This window comes from Rhinatrema bivittatum, chromosome 1, assembly GCF_901001135.1.
Source record: "Rhinatrema bivittatum chromosome 1, aRhiBiv1.1, whole genome shotgun sequence".
In the NCBI taxonomy this organism is placed as follows: Eukaryota; Metazoa; Chordata; class Amphibia; order Gymnophiona; family Rhinatrematidae; genus Rhinatrema; species Rhinatrema bivittatum.
This window is the reverse complement of record NC_042615.1, coordinates 832,816,067-832,832,976: the sequence shown is the minus strand read 5'-3', so window position 1 is coordinate 832,832,976 and position 16,910 is coordinate 832,816,067. Positions and strand designations below refer to the sequence as shown.

General features: G+C 49.4%; 1 protein-coding gene across 5 annotated transcripts in view; it reads left to right on the top strand.

The window, feature by feature from the left end:
• The window catches only part of LOC115079566 (long-chain-fatty-acid--CoA ligase ACSBG2-like), a 157,893-nt gene that overhangs the window by 97,675 nt on the left and 43,308 nt on the right, over positions 1 to 16,910 (top strand). For 4 of the 5 annotated variants that reach the window (XM_029583218.1, XM_029583227.1, XM_029583244.1 and 1 more), the window contains 5 exons: positions 405 to 525; positions 1,554 to 1,634; positions 3,450 to 3,599; positions 5,192 to 5,356; positions 15,414 to 15,595. In XM_029583218.1, coding sequence (XP_029439078.1) covers positions 405 to 525; positions 1,554 to 1,634; positions 3,450 to 3,599; positions 5,192 to 5,356; positions 15,414 to 15,595 — 699 coding nt within the window. The remainder of the gene's footprint in view (positions 1 to 404; positions 526 to 1,553; positions 1,635 to 3,449; positions 3,600 to 5,191; positions 5,357 to 15,413; positions 15,596 to 16,910) is intronic. The other variant, XM_029583236.1, reaches the window with a different exon arrangement.

The following is a 16,910-nucleotide window of genomic DNA, read 5'->3' as shown; positions in this document are numbered from 1 at the left end:
TGCAAGCTTTCTGCAAAAATTGAAAATCCAACCCATTGTGTAAGAATTGGGATACGGAACAGGCTGCCCCAAGGAGAGAACTGCTGGCTTTTGTTTTCTTTTAACATTGCGAGTAATTTATTCTGGAAAAGCCCATCCTGAATGGTGGATAAACGGTGAGAACTGCTTTGTGAGCTGTTTTAATTGCTGTTGTCTGATCTTGTGGAGATTGGGCATGGTATTCCAGATGTTTATACAGGGATCTTTTCCTAACTTCCCTGGCATCCCTCTGGCTCACTATCTGTGTTGTCCTCCTGTCACTAACCTTGAGTGATTTTGTGAAATGCGCCAAGGGAATTTGTCTCTCTCTCCTGCCGAGACATGGGTGCTGTCGGTTCACAAACGTTTCTCTCTTTTCCGTTTAGTGGCTTTGCTGTTGGAATATACACCACAAATTCCCCGGAGGCGTGTCAGTATGTGGCAGACAACTGCGAAGCAAACGTTCTCCTGGTGGAGAATCACAGGCAGCTTGCTAAAATCTTACAAGTAAGTTTGATCTTTCCAAAAAGATGCCTGAGACTCCTGGCGCTTGACGCGAGTGTGAAGATTGGAGGTTATACGGGAGCAGGATGTGAATCCACTCTGAAATGAAGGGGGTCCATGAACTTAAACAAATTAACTTAATTCTGTTTCCCATGTAAGTCTATGGCCCATTAGAAACTGCTACTGTGAGACTTCAGAGCAGCAACCAAGAAATTCCTGGGGAGGGAAAAGGTTGCACTGCCTCCCCCATTGACTTTAATGGGAAACAAACTGAGTGAGTAACGAGAGATGGAGGTGACCCATGAAACTCACAATCTTACCTCCGCACATCCCTAATCTCATGTTCTCACTCACACCAGCTCGTTTTCTTCTAAGCAGAGTCAAATTCATGGTCTTGGTTACTGGCATCTCCGCTAACAGGTTATTTGGGTGTCCACCTTCTCTCACTTATTTCAAACTTCTCACTCCTGTACCATCTGTCCCTGGCACTTTATTGAATCCGTCCAAATGTTTGGCTCTGTCAGATCCCTCTGTCTCGTCCTCCAGCAAGGACATTAAGTCTGCGAGTCAGGCATCGTGTTAGCTGCCTTCTGTGAAGTGCCACCATCTTAATGTCCATTCAAAGGTAGAGCATTCCAAGTGTGTGTGGGAGGGTCTCGCTAGGGCCTTATACAAGGGCCATATTACCTCCGCTTACGCACCTGAGCGCACAATCTGCTTTCCCTGGTGCTTTGTTACATTGACTAAGGGAGCTGCAGGATGTGGTTAAGTAGATCGCCGTGACACCATTTATGATACCCAGACTGCTCTGAGAAATGTCCTTATGCATCTTCCTCTTCAATCTCCATGGCTTTCCCCCACCACTTACTGTGTAGCCATTCTGCATATTTTTTTTGCTAGAAATGGGAATTCTGAAGGCAGACTTGCCCACATGGCTCCTTGCTTCTGTAGACCTGTCTAATGCCGTCACCACCTCCATCAGTTCTGTAATAGAGGTTCACGCATTCAGTGTCTTTGTTCTGGTTTTCCAGGTGCAAGACCAGTTACCGCATCTCAAGGCCATTATCCAGTATCATGACGAACTGAAAGAGAAGAGACCCAACCTCTATACAGTGAGTTTCTCCCCACAGCCCGCTAAATAAAGTATGAGAAGACTGCCTCTGAGCCAGCTAAATACAGATGAAGGCATAGGGGAGATGTGACAGTGTTCATTGTCGTTTCAGGGATGACAAAGTTTAAGGGGACCAATATTCCTTTATGGCTTTTAAATGCTCATCCGCCTGGAATAGTAGGTGAAAGGGAAGAATAGAAAAGCCCGCATGCACAGGGATGAAGGAGCTGTGAGCTCCCAAGCAGAGGTGAACCAGCATGCAGTGGGGCAGAGCTTCCCTGCACTGGGGCTATGAGGGGAGAGGGAAAGCCGCGACGTGGGTCCCCTTCCCAGCGGAGGACATAAGGAGCGATATCCTCAGGCTAGCACGCTCTTACCCACGTACATCTGTAACAGACGAATGCAGGCAGGAGAGTGGGACAGAGTGACGTGGTCTGAACACGAATCCAGGAGACATCAGTGAATCCCCTCCTCTCCCAAACAAGGATTTTTCATAAACAGTCTGACCATGATGGTTTGAGGTAGACTTCTTACAGAAGAGTATCCGACGATGGAGAATAAGATCATGCTAGAAGGAATAGTCAGCACCTGACGTGATTAACCGTGATGCAGGATCTTGAACAATTTATCTGGATAGTAGGAGCCTGCAGGATAGGGGACCAGCAGGAGGAGCGTAGGGCAGCTGCTCCTCCACTCATCTTCTGACTAAATGATGAGACTACGTATTTTGGGGGCAAAAAGAGCAGAGGGAGAAGTGGAGAGTAATAGGCAGAGAGCCAGGTGAGGGGGAAACAGGACGACTGCTTTGTACATTCCTCCAAGGCTGAAGTGGTGGAAATCGTTGCTGGCTGTGAGGAGTCAGCAGAAGATGTGGAGGATCTGAGATGTCTCGAAAGTCTACTCAATAACACAACAGGAATTTGCTTACTGTTGAAAAATGAGGCTGTTACGTGCCCCAGTGCACAGGGAATAAAACACTGGCGTTCGCCTTCTGGGGGAGAGAAGAAAAGGCCGTGAATGAAAGCCAAGTGAAGACTAGACCCAGAGGCAGCAGATGTGTACCAGAAACATTGGAGAAAGATGCACGGGAGAGGCAAAGGTTCAGTTGCAGGTTGAGAGCTTTTGGCAAGAGTTCATAAAAATCATTGAGGCTCGTTCTGAGTGCGGCGGGGGAGTGGATGCGTGACGCGAGTGCGGCGGGGTTGGATGCGTGACGCGAGTGCGGCGGGGTCGGATGCGTGACGCAGAGCTGACTGATCCAGGTTCGGTGTGATTGTGTGCAGTAACATTTCCTGCAAGCACCTGGATCATGGCTGTGCCCGTGAGATTAAAGCAGACAAGGTACCACGGGATGCAAGCAGAACTGGGCAGTACGAAACGGACGGCATGGAGCGTGGCCTGAGGGACAGGGTTGGGAGAGGCCGTGCACGAGACGGGTGGCCCAGTCCAAATGGGAACTCATATTGAGGTGGGCAGGTCCTTTGCTAAGAGCAGTTTTATTTGGACAAGATGACTGGGTGTCTGTAGAGTCCACGGTGTGCAAGGGACCTGGGAAAGTGGAACAAGGCAGAACCTGCCACGTAGCCAAGAACTTTGACAAAGGTGACCACAAGCCCAGCAAAGGCGCCTATGCAACTGGGGGACACGGGCCTGTATGGACAACCTATTCTGCAATTAGTGGAAAGGTTTAGGTATGTGCTCTTGTGCAGTGGGAGGACTTGATGCAGCTGGGGGGCAGGGGTGGTCAGTGGTCTGCACTGTGTGTATTAACCCCTGCCTGCCTCTCTCTGACAGTCCTCTTGTTCTCTCTGTGCAGTGGAAGGAGTTGATGCAGCTGGGGTCAGATGTTCAGGATTCACTGCTGGATGAAATAATCGCCTCCCAGAAAGCCAACCAGTGCTGCACCCTGATCTACACCTCCGGGACCACAGGGAACTCCAAAGGGGTGATGCTCAGCCACGACAATGTGAGTCAGATTCTGGTTGTCTTTCTCACAAGGGTCCTGGAAAAGAGCTGGCACTCTGTCACGGAGCCTGCACTCAGTGTGAGGTCGGACCCCTAGCTCCGTGCCCGCGTGCCTCCTGTACCTGCTCCAAAGTGCACGGGGCTCCCTTAAAACGAGGCCAGCCAGGAACCTGCAAGGTCCAAAACTGCCCCTAAAGGAAGGGAAAGCTAGAAAAGAAATGGCTGGGATTTTGTTCTGCTCTGGTGGCAGGATCCCACGGACGTTTCTGCTCCAGCTGCCGTGGCGCTCCTGCTCGCTCTTTGTGGGACGTCTGTCAGCCCCTCTTACAGGATTAAGTGTCTTTGGAGATGGCGCTTTGACCTGGTCAGCGGTGGGACGGATTATGCAGACACTACAGTGTGTCCTGGATATAGGGTCCTTCAGAGGGCTATTTCAAGTTACTGCACATGGGAGCAGGGTGGGTAACTGCGGGCAAAGGTACAGGTGAGGTGGCGCCACGCACTCGCTCTTGGCGAGCCCTGCAGAATCCGGGTTGGGTTTCTAAGGGGAAAGGGCCTGCAGGAGAAGTTTCCTCCTGAAAACTCCCGTGAAGTCCGGATCCTTCCGTGCGCGGTTTGGAAGCTGCCCTGACAGGTTAACGAATGTAAAAGGACAGAGCAAGATCTTAGCAGTCACCCTGGGCTCCTCTGAGAGGTCTTGCTGGTCAGCTCCGTTAGTTCAGAGGGTCTTGCACTCCCAGGAAAAGGCCGTACCCAGCCCCGGCCCTGCCAGAGGTGACCGGTGGCTTCGGTGTGCAGACCGGCCCCTTCTGAGGGAACATAAGAACATGCCACGCTGGGTCAGACCAAGGGTCCAAGGAGCCCAGCATCCTGTCTCCAATCCAGCTCACAGGGAAGCCAAAAAGATAAATATGTAAGTGAACGACCTCTTTAACCTGGGAAAGTTTTCAGATGCGTTGGTTCCCACGCAGTGCCTTCCTCCAAGCAGCAAAAGAAGCAATGTGGACCCCTAACCTTTGGGGTCGAGAGGTGATAAAACGAGTGGGGTGGAACCGGTTCATGGCGTGTCCCCTCATCCCGTGTCATTTAGAAAGGGTAAGTAACAGGTAGCACATTGAGTCAGCACCCAAGCTGAGGAGGACGAGATGAAGGCTGCTAGCACAGCTGGGCTTAAATTTGGCCAAGTTTTTTCTGGAGGACAGGTCCATTAACAATTAACTAGGCAGATACGGGATCATCTTAGTTCTGGGATAAAGCAATGGGGAAGGCAGTGCACCATTAGTCTGCCCAGTACTTCCTTGGGAACCCAGTTGGGCTCGGTGGTCAGCCCCCACGATGCGCTCTTCTGACTTATCTGACATTGGAGGTTGAGTTGGACACATCCGTAGGGATTAGGTGACCTCGAGGCTCCTCCCAACCCACTCTGGCTCTTCTGTTGGACCCTGCCGGCTGTGATATTTCGCAGTGGAACAATTCCTTTGGGAATTGAAGAAATGAAGCTGGACTGATCCCAGCTGGCAGGCATTTTTGAACACTGTTAAGAGTGACTTTGCCTGGTGCTCTGTGTAATTGCTCCTTTCCTTGGTGTCACAGCTGACTTGGACGTCAAAATCTATTGGGAAGATGTTGGGGTTGGACGATCAGGAAGTTGTGGTCAGTTACCTGCCCCTGAGCCACATCGCAGCCCAAATCGTGGACATCTGGATCCCCTTGACCTTTGGTGGAATGACTTATTTTGCAGATCCAGATGCTCTAAAGGTAAGCATGGGCCTGCCTCAGTCTGGCACGTCAGACCCTCGGGGCACCAGCTGCTCCCGACCCTGATCACGTGGTGGTGCGCGCTGCGGGTCACTGGAGGGAGGTGCTCTGTTGCAGCAGCCCGCAAAGGGAGTGGATGAGGTGATAGGAGCTCGCTTTGACCTGTCGTACAAGCTTGCTGGCGCATTGTCCCTCCCAGTGCAGCCAGTATTGTAAAACATGTCAAGACAGTGTTCTTTGGAATTTCATTCTATTCATACAAAGTAAAGAACTTTTTTGTTTTTGGATGAAATGACTTACTGGAATTTCTTTCAACTTTTGAAATTGACTTTAGTGTATGAACTGTGAGATCCGTGATTACCTCGCGCTATTTGCCGCTTTTACCATCCATGCCATCTAGAGGAAAATTGGTTCTTACCTGCTAATTTTCGTTCCTGAAGTACCACGGATCAGTCCAGACAGTGGGTTGAGCCTCCTGTCCAGCAGAGGGAGACATAGGATACCCTTTCAGTTTTTCTCTATCAGGACAGTGCTCACCCTGCGTCCGGATGAACTTCCAATGTCTTAAAGCTCAAATAGGAAGTAGAGAATCCCAAAAAGAATCTGTGAAAGACTGAGCGGATGTAGCAATGTAGATGTATTCAGGGCGGCAGTCTGGACTGATCCGTGATACTACAGGAACAAAAATTAGCAGGTAAGAACAAATTTCTTTCCCTGTACGTACCCGGATCAGTCCAGTCAGTGGGATGTACCAAAGCTTCCCTAAACAGGGTGGGACCGAGACAGTCCTGCTCGAAGTACCTGTCTACCAAAAGAGCCAAAGACTGGCGCCGGAACATCGAGACAGTGACGCGCAAAGGTATGTAGGGATTTCCAAGTAGCTGCTCTGCAGATTTCTTGTGGTGAGACTGACCAACTCTCCACCCAACAGGTAGCCTGAGAAACCTAAAGAGAGCTTTTAAGCCCTCCAGAACAGACCGGCCTCGACAAATATACGCCAATGCAATTGCCTCTTTTAGCCAGCGAGTGATAGTAGCTTTAGAAGCCTTATTCCCCTTCCTCGGCCCGCTCCATAAGACAAAGATGATCAGAGACTCTAAAATCATTCGTCACCTGTAAATATTGCAGTAGGACCCTCTTCACATCAAGGCGCCGTAGATCCGCGCCAGGCGTGTTCGCAATGTCCTCTTGAGAAAAAGCAGAGAGCTCCACTGACTGATTTACATGATGACACAACCTTTGGCAGGGAGGATGGGACTGTTTGGAGGGAAACACCTGAATCAGCAAAGGAAAGGCTCCCTACAAGACAGGGCTTGGAGCTCGGACACTCTCCTGGCTGAGGAAATAGAAACCAGAAAGACAGTCTTAAGGGTCAGATCCTAAAGTAGGGCTCGCCGAAGGGGTTCAAAGGGCGCCTCGCAAAGGACGCGTAGAACCAAGTTAAGGCTCCACGATGGACCCGGGCAGGCGGGTTAAAGTGCTTAGCCCCCCTGAGGAACCGAATGACATGCGGATGGGTTGCCAACGTGTAACCATCGACCCTCCCAAGGAGGGAACAGAGCACCAAAACCTGTACCCGCAAGGAATTGAAAAATAAACCTTTGGAGAGACCAATTCTGCAGGAGGGAGAGAACCTGGGACACCGAAGCCTTGCGCGCTGGAACTCCGGACTCAGCGCACAGTCTCAACACTCTCCATACCTGAATATAAGCCAGAGAGGTAGAAGTCTTACGGGCCCGCAACAGAGTGGAGATAACCTCCTCCTTATAACCCTTCTTCCTTAGTCGCCGCTGCTCAAAAGCCAGACCGCTAGACAAAAGCGATCTGCCTGATGGAGCAGGTTTGGCAGATGGCAGAGGTGGAGAGGACCGTCCGTAGCAAAGTTCACCAGATCTGCAAACCACTTTCTCAGAGGACAACCGGCCCCCTGTGGCATTCTATTCTTCTGAGTACCTTTCCCACCAGAGGCCAAAGTGGGAACACATAAAGGAGGACATCGTGAAGCCAGGGTAGGACCAGTGCATCTACTCCTGAGCAGTGCTTCGTTCTGTGGCTGAAGAATCTGGGGGCCTTTGCATTTTTCAGAGTAGTCATCAGGTCTGTGAGGGACCCCCCACTTGTACACGATCAAATCCATCGCCTCACCAAACCACTACCACTCTCTGGAGCTGATGACTCAGGAAGTCGGCTTGAGTGTTCTCCTTCCCTGCAATGTGGGAGGCTGCTAGCCATTCCAGATGGCGCTCCGCCCAGGCTAGCAGCTTGCTGGCTTCCAGGGCAACTGGATGACTCCTGGTGCCCCTCCTGGTGATTGATGTAAGCTACCGTGGTGGAATTGTTGGAGAGGACTCACACAGCTTTTTGATGAATCAAGGGCAGAAAAGTCTTGAGAGCCAGACGGACCGCTCGGGTCTCCAGACGATTGATGTGCCACTGAGACTGGATTGGGGTCAATCGTCCCTGGGTAGACTAATTCTGACACACCGCTCCCCAGCTGGAGAGGCTGGCATCTGTTGTCACAACAATCTACTGAGGTGTCTGCAAGGACATCCCCCTTCAACAGGTGGTTGAGAGAGTCACCACTGCATGCTGTCAATGGTAACATCGAAAAGTGGTAAGGGTGTCAAACTCCTCTGAGACTGGCTTCCAGCAGGATAGCAGAGTTTTCTGCAAAGGATGCATATGCACAAAGGCCCAGGGAACCAAATCTATAATTGAAGCCGTAGTGCCCAGAACCTGGAGATAATTCCAGACTGTGGGGACCGTGAGAGATAATAGATGTTGGACTTGACCCATGAGCATGAGTGCACGGGCCTCAGGTAACAGAACTTTGCCCACACGAGTGTTGAAGTATGCTCCTATGAATGCGAGGACCTGAGAGGGCTTGAGGTTGCTCTTTGAGAAATTGACTATCCACCAGAGGGAGGTGAGAACACTCGGTTGACCGCTATCACACACAGGTCCTCAGACTTTGCCCGAATGAGCCAGTCGTACAGGTGGACTAGGACTCCCTTCCACCGGAGGAAGGCCGCCACTACCACCATGATCTTGGTAAATGTGTGTGGCACGGTGACGAGACTAAATGGGAGTGCTCGAAACTGAAAATGTCATCCCAGGATGTTGAGACGAAGAAATCTCTGGTGTTCTGGCAGACCGGGATGTGAAGGTAGGCCTCATTCAGGTTGAGAGAGGCAAGGAACTCCCCTGTACAAACTGTCGCTATGACCGCCCTCAGGGTCTCCATCCGAAAATGGGGAACCTTGAGGGCCTTATTGACACTCTTGAGGTCCAGGATCGGTCGAAAGGAGCCGTCCTTTTTGGGGAAAACTAAGTAGATGGAATACTGGCTGGATCCCTGTTCTGGAGGGGGACTATGGCACAGAGCGCTTGAAGCCTATCGAGTGTCTGGCACACTGCTGAGCACTTCGAGTTCCACAGGGAGAGATCAGGTAGAGGTCCGGGAGATCCCGAGCAAACTCTAACACGTAGCCTCTTTCGATGACTTTGAGGACCCACCTTCAAATTATGTATTATACTAATTTGATTATACAAAATGTCCGAACATGCCCTAAATAACAATCCATACACTCAACCCTAACCCACTAATATCATATAGTCACATTCGCTCATCACTCACTCCTCTAAAAATCCCAGTCCCATAAAATATAACACCACCCGCCCCGATGGTCTGTATATATCAACCAATAATCTTTATCTTTTAATTGGTAAAACAATTCCCTCCTAAATATATATTCTCCAATTTCCTTGTTCCAACAATGTTCCTGTACTTTCCACTGGAATTAAAGTAGTTCACCCAACAAGACTCCTTGTTTTACCCTCATCGGGCTTCTTCAGGGGAAATCTTATATCATTTATTTTTTGATCATGTGCTTTTCTATCACAAACTGGTTTTTGAATCACCATAAAGTCACCGCATGTCCGGACCCATAATAGCACTGTTTCTCTAATATCTAAACTCCTCCAACTCCACTGCTTGATATCACATTATGAGAACTCAAACAATATATCACACACCCGATCCTCAACCTGGTCTTCACAACCATGCCACATAGTGCACTTGAATCTAAAAAACAAATTTCCAAATGCCAAGGGCATGGATTGTTGTTGATGTTATGTTCGGACATTTTGTATAATCAATTTAGTCTAATACATAATTTGAAGGTGAGGGCATATGTATATGGTGATATGTACTAGGGATGTGAATCGTTTTTTGACGATTTAAAACAATCGTCAGATATATTTTAAATCGTTGAGTCGCGATACAATAGAAATTCCCCCGATTTATCGTGAAAAATCGGGGGAGGGCGGGGAAAACCAGCACACCAAAAAAACCCTAAACCCACCCCAACCCTATAAAACGAATCCCTTACCTTCCCCCACCCTCCCGAACCCCCCAAAACGTTTTACGAGTACCTGGTGGTCCAGTGGGGGCGCGGGGACCGATCTCCCGCTCTCGGTCCAATGGCGCCGATGGCCCGATAAAAAAAAAAAAAAAAAAGAAACCCACCCGACCCTTTGAAAACGACTCCTTAGCTTCCCCCACCCTCCCGATCCCCCCCAAAACATTTTAAAATTACCTGGTGCTTTAGTGGTGGTCCCGGGAGCGATCTCCCGTTCTCGGGCAGTCGGCTGCCACTCAGAGATGGCGCCGATGGCCCTTGGCCCTTTGCCCTTACCATATGACAGTGCTCCTACCATGTGACAGGAGCCGGCCAATGGCACGGATACCCTGTCATATGGTAAGGGCAAAGGGCCATCGGCGCCATCTTTGAGTGGCAGCCAACGGCCTGAGAACGGGAGATCGCTCCCGGGACCACCACTAGACCACCAGGTAATTTTAAAATGTTTTGGGGGGCTCGGGAGGGTGGGGGACGCTAAGGGGTCGTTTTCAAAGGGTCGGGTGGCGTCAGGTTTTCGTCAATGCCCTATACTTGGACAATGTCCATCACTGACCCGCATGGGGTCTGTGTTTAGGGTCTGACCATGATGTCTTAACTTGCACCAAATGTGCCCAAATGACACTGAAAGGCCGTAAGGCTTGTTTAGAGAAAATGGACTTTCTTTCAGTTGAAAACCCCGACTCCATCAATAGCTTCAACTTTGTCCGAGCCGGTGCCATAGGCGTCTCGCCAGCACCGGGACTCCGCTGCTGTTCAACCAGTGTCGACTATTCCAAAACTGTCAATAGCCTCCTCAAGAAAAGGACCAAGGAGACCATTGTGAAAAGCGTCGACACTAGCATCAGAAGGCTCAGTCCGTCGATCCAGGCATGTCCTCGGCATCGTTGACAGCCACCAACAAGGAAGCCCCATCCTCTTCTGTGACCGGGTCACAGAGGCGTTCCCCACCTTCAGTGGTGTCAGGATCCGTGATTCCACCTTCACCGGTGAACCCTCTGGCTACGCCAGTGTTGCCTCCTACTCCAGTGCCAGGGTTCCATACCCCAGGCTTGCATGAGGAATTAGATCAGATGATCCAAGAGGTCATCGGTAAAGCACTTCAGGGCTTCCAACCTCCATCGACGCCAGTACCAGTCCCCGAGCCGATCACCGATCCGATTCTTGTAGCGCTCGCACCGCTACTGGGTAGACTGGATGCATTGATCGGTGCCCTGCCTCTGGAACTAAGAGCACTGGTGGGTCCAGTGCCTTCTACACTGATTCCATTATCAGATGAGGAAATACCAATTCCCATTCCACCGTCTGGGATTTTACCACCGACTCGTCCATCAATGTCTAGGCCTGATCCTTCAGGATTAGCACCATTTCTCCCTGCTGGAGATCAGCCCTATAATCCTTGGACCGATGAAGGTAGATATAGATCTACCTTCAGAGCCCTCTCCACCAGAAGGAACTGTCTTTTATTAATTTCATCAAGGAAATGTCTGAAACCATTCCTTTCCAACTTCAAACAGAAGAGGACTCTAGGAACAAGATGTTGGAAGTACTCAAACTTCTTGATGCTCCTAAGGAAATCGTTTATTCCTATTCATGAAATCCTGCTTGATCTCCTGAAGAGAAATTGGGAACACCCATGTTCGGTCCCACCTGTCAACAGTAAGACAGATGCTACCTATCTGGTGCAGTCAGCTCCTGGGTTCCAGAAGTCACAGTTGGATCATCACTCTGTGGTTGTGGAATCAGCTCAGAAGAAGGCATGACATTCAAAACATCATACCTCCAGGGAAGGAACAAAAATCCCTGGATGCCTTTGGCAGGCATGTATTCCATGGCTCAATGCTCATCTCGCATTGCCTCTTACCAGTTATACATGACCCAGTATAACAGACATTTTAAAAAGGATCCAGGACTTCTATGATTTGTTACAGAGCAACTCCAGGCTCAACTTCATACTCTGGCTCAGAAAGGTCTGGATGCTGGAAAGCACGAAGTCTGCGTTGCATATATCTTTGACACTACCTCTAGAGTGTCTGCAGTGGGGATTAGTGCACAAAGATGGCCCTGGCTCAAATCCTCAGATTTAAGACCGGAAGTCTTTATCAAGTCTTTATCAAGTTATTATCATCATTATTATTATTGTTTATGTAATATTCAAGTTGTATTTATATTTAAGTTAAGTTGTATTTATACTTATATTTAAGTTGTATTTATAGTTATATTTATATGTGATATGTTAAGAAAATATATGTTAAGAAACGCTGTTTAATGTAACGCCTTTATTGCGACAGTTATTGTTCTATGTAAACCGACCTGATTCGATACTTGTATTGAGAATGTCGGTATATAAAAATCTGAAATAAATAAATAAGTCCAAGACAGGTTAGAAGATCTACCCTGTGCGGGTGATAATCTCTTTGGGGAAAAGATCCGAGAGACTGTGGTGCAGTTGAAGGACCACCATGAAATGCTTTGCCAGCTTTCTTCTGTGCTGTGAGTTCCCTTCTGCCCCTAAGAGAACTTTCAGACGAGACTCTAAGCGGCCGACCCTCAAGCCAAGGAAATTTTATCCTCCGGCTTCTAGAGGACGCCCTTCCAGACCTTACCCAAAAGTTCAATCCAGGCAGACTCAGCCTCAAGTCTCAGCCTGGGCCAGCGTCGGGGTTTTGACTCCTTCCTAGAGAGTGTAAGCCAACCTCCTCTTCCATCCATACCGGTCGGCGGTCAGCTCTGCCCCTTCAAAAGGGCCTGGCACACAGTCAGCAGACCAGTGGGTACTGGCAGTAGTCACCCAAGGTTACCACCTAAATTTCCTGACTGTTCCAGCGGACTCTCCACCTCGGCTGACGTGGGGTAAGTCCGACCACTCTCCCTTGCTTGAACAGGAGGTCTCATCCCTCCTCCTATCCCGAGCAATAGAACCAGTAACCCTCTCCCAGCAAGGGCAGGGTTTTTATTCCCGGCATTTTCTAATACCAAAAAAGTCAGGTGGCGATCGCCCGATACTGGACAGAGAAAAATTCAAGATGGTAACCTTGGGCTCTCTACTTCCTCTTCTGTAAAGAGGAGATTGGCTATGCTCTCTAGATCTACAGGATGCATGCACACACATCCCAATCACACCATCTCATCGCAAATTCCTGCGATTCCTGTCGGCCCTCGTCATTTTCAGTACCATGTACTACCATTCGGCCAGGCGTCTGGTCGCAGCCTTCTTCAGGAATCAGGGTGTGCATGGTCTACCCTTATCTCGATGATTGGTTGATAAGGGCTCAGACTCACAGGGCAGGCTAATCTCCCTGTGTCTCACTATTAACATCCTGGTCTCCATAGGGTTTCTAATCAACTATCCCAAATCAAGATAGTTCCATCCCAAACCCTATCCTTTATAGGGGCCGACCTAAACACTATACTGGCGAAAGCCTTCCTCCCCCAGGTTCGTGCTTTCACCATAACATCTCTGGCACCTCAGCTACAGTGAGTATCTTCAACTGCTCGTCACTTCTTCATGCTATTGGGTCACATGGTGTCCTCTGCATGTCACTCCGATGGCTTGCCTAGTAATGCAGTGGACCTTAAAATGCCAGTGGATTCAAGCTTGTCAGCCAATGTCCAGCATTATCCAGATTACCAAACAGCTCAGTCTGTCACTAGCCTGGTGGATGCACCACTCTAATCTCATTCAAGGCCTTCCATTTCAGGCTCCAGATCCCCAAATCACCTTAACAGACGCATCCAACTTTGGGTGGGGTGCACATGTAGGCGAACTGCAGACTCAGGGAACCTGGACTCTTGATGAAGCCAAACACCATTTCCTGGAGCTACGGGCGATCAGATAGACAATCCTGAAAGGCCTTGAGGGCATATCAAACAAAGCTATCCTGATTCAAACAGACAACCAGGTTGCGATGTGGTACATCAACAAACAAGGGGGAACGGGCTCCTACCTTCTGTCAGAAAGCTGCACAGACATGGGCATGGGCCCTTTCCCGCTCGATGTACCTCAAAGCAACCTAGCTGAGTCGCACTTTCCATCCGCATGAGTGGTCTCTCAACCCCATAGTAGCGGACAAGATATTCCAACGATGGGGTTACCCTCGCATAGACCTCTTTGCATTGGTAGACAACTTCTGCTCTCTCATTCGCTGTCACCACTTGCAGCCAATAGATGCCTTCACCCTCTCCTGAACCAGTGGTCTCCTTTATGTGTACCTTCCACTTCCTCTCATTTCAAAGACTCTCGTGAAGCTCCGGCAGGACAAAGGATCAATAATTCTGATAGCTCCCCATTGGTGTGGTTTCCAATCCTCTAAGACCTATCAGTATGCTGACACATTCCTCTGGGGAAGGATCCCCTTCTAATCACTCAGAATGAAGGTTATCTGTCACCCCAACCTCCAAGCTCTGTCTGGCCTGGATGTTGAAAGGTTAATACTCCAACCTCTTAACCTTTCAGAGTCAGTATTCAGAGTCCTGGTGGCTTCATGAAAGCCTTTAACTAGAAGGTCTTACCGCTCTAAATGGAAGAAGTTTACAGTCTGGTGTAGTTCCATGTCCATAGACCCCTTCACTTGTTCCACTGCAAGGTTCCTGGACTACTTCTGGTACCTGTCAGGCCTAAAAACTTCAGCTATCTAGTGCGTGTTAGTGTGTACCATAAGGATGTAGGTAATGTCTCCATTTCAATGCAGCCCTTAGTAACACGGTTCATGAGAGGCTTGCTCCATTTAAAACCTCCACTGCGCCCTCCTGCCCCTGCATGGGACCTTAATGTTTTGGGACGGCTCATGAAACCTCCGTTTGAGCCTCTCCGCTATCTCTCCTGGAAGGTAGTTTTTCTTCTTGTGATCATGTCCGCTTGCAGTTAGTGATCTGCAGGCATTAGTTACCTACCCGCCTTACACTGAAATTCTGCAGGCCTGTTGCACATCTTGGGTACGTTTGATGTATTGCTCGGGCATCCTCAGTTCGGTACTCACCCATATGTGAGGACTACCATCCTGCTTGTCCTATGAGAAAGCAGAGTTGCTTACCTGTAACAGGTGTTCTCACAGGACAGCAGGATGTTAGTCCTCAGGAAACCTGCCCGCCACCCTGTGGAGTTGGGTTCATTTACATGTTTTATTTTTCGCTCGTACTTTTGCTATACAAGACTGAAGGGGGACCCCTGCTGGCTGCAGGGTTGGTGCCGTGCTGGGCATGCCCAGTAGGGGCCAGTCAAAGTTCTGGAAACTTTGACAAGTTTTCCATGATTGGGCTCCATCCTGTGATGTCACCCATTTGTGAGGACTAACATCCTGCTGTCCTGGGAGAACACCTGTTACAGGTAAGCAACCTTTGCTTTCTCTCACGTTATACAGTTCTGTTCTAGTTTATTGGATATAAAAATTGACATCTCTTATTCTTTAGGGAAACGTGATGCCCAAGCTTCTGTGGAGAATCCTTTTTTTTTCTCTTTCAAGCTAGTTGATGCCCCTCATGGAGGTTACGTGGCTGTGCTTCATGCCGCCATGAATCGTGAAAGCAGGACCTCTGTGCCATCGCTGCCCAGTCTTTGGGAAGCAGGAGCGGGACTCTCCAGCCCCAGTACGGTTTCACCACTTTCATGCTCATTGTTTGGATCTGTTCTCCAATTGTAGGGCTCGCTGGTCACCACGCTGCAGGAAGCGCGCCCTACGTCGTTCTTGGGCGTGCCACGGGTCTGGGAGAAGATTCAAGAGAAGATGAAAGCAGCAGGCGCCAAGTCCTCTCTTATCCAGAGGAAGGTGGCCGCCTGGGCAAAGGGCATTGGGTTGCATGCCAGCTACAGCCAGATGAATGGGTAGGTGGCTCGGGGTTACCAGCGCATGAGGGAAAACGGACCCTTCCAGGAGGGACCCGAGATAGGGGAAGGATTTCTGCACCGTAAAGGAATCTGCAACAAGCAGAGGTTCAAGGCAGACCTATTCAGTACCTGTGCACCGAGGAGATGCGTGTGTGTGTGTGTGTGTGTGTGTGTGTGTGTGTGTGTGTGTGTGGGGGGGGGGGGGGGGCTTGCATCAGGGACTAGCTAAACCCATCAATATAATGCAGCTCTTCACATGGGCTCTCCAACAGCCTCCACCGTCCTGCCGAAATGAAGAGTTCACCTTTCTATCAGGCTGCACTGAGCAGCAGGACTGAGGGGTAGTTGGTGCCCAATCTGGCAGTCACTTTGCGATACTGAGGAAGTTAGAAAACAGTGTGCCTGCCTGTTAGGAAAATTCCCAGCAGAGTAGGCTTGCCAGAGGGGAGAGAAAAGTGACTTAAATTGGAAAATTAGTCAAGGGTTTGGCAACTATGCCTTAATCAGGGAAAAAATGCAAAATCCATGTATTTGGAAAGCAGAAATTGTATGGCCCAATTCCATGTTAGAGGGGAAGAGCTAGCCCTTAAAAGAGGGGGAAAACATGGTCCTATCTAATCTCAAGGAAGGGATCATGTCAAAGGGAGAAGAGGACTGTGGCCTGGATTTAGCTCATTGCATGCAGGGCATTGTGGTCTGATTTCCCTATATCTTGTGCATGCAGTGGAGCAAAATGTATACTGGCTGTCTCTCCCCCTGTCATGGTGCTATAGGGTCACCCTAACTACAGGTAGCCAGTCAGTGTAACTAAGCAGTTAATACCGTAGTATACTTGGATGCATCCAGGGATATCTTTCTAGTAGGAAGAAGCAAGGCTTACCTGCTCCAGGACCCCATGTTGAGAACTGTTCAGTTCTGGACATCACCTCTCCAAAAATAGCTTGACAAGGTAGAGGCAGGTCAGAGGACCAGCAGAATGCATGGCCTGCTTTATAAGCCAATACTTAGACTTGGGAGTTATACTCCAGAAGGGAAGGCTGGCACAAGGAAGCATTTTCCATAAAATGAAAAGCTCAGGGCAGGTCCCTGCACCTAAAGGGGATAGAGGCTCAACACATGTGAGAAAATGACTTACACAGAGTGCTGGACAGCTGGAGCAGGTTTCCAATAGAGATTATAATAATAATAGAGATTAAGCTAACAGTGCAGAACATAAGAAAATGCCATACTGGGTCAGACCAAGGGTCCATCAAGCCCAGCATCCTGTTTCCAACAGTGGCCAATCCAGGCCATAAGAACCTGGCAAGTACCC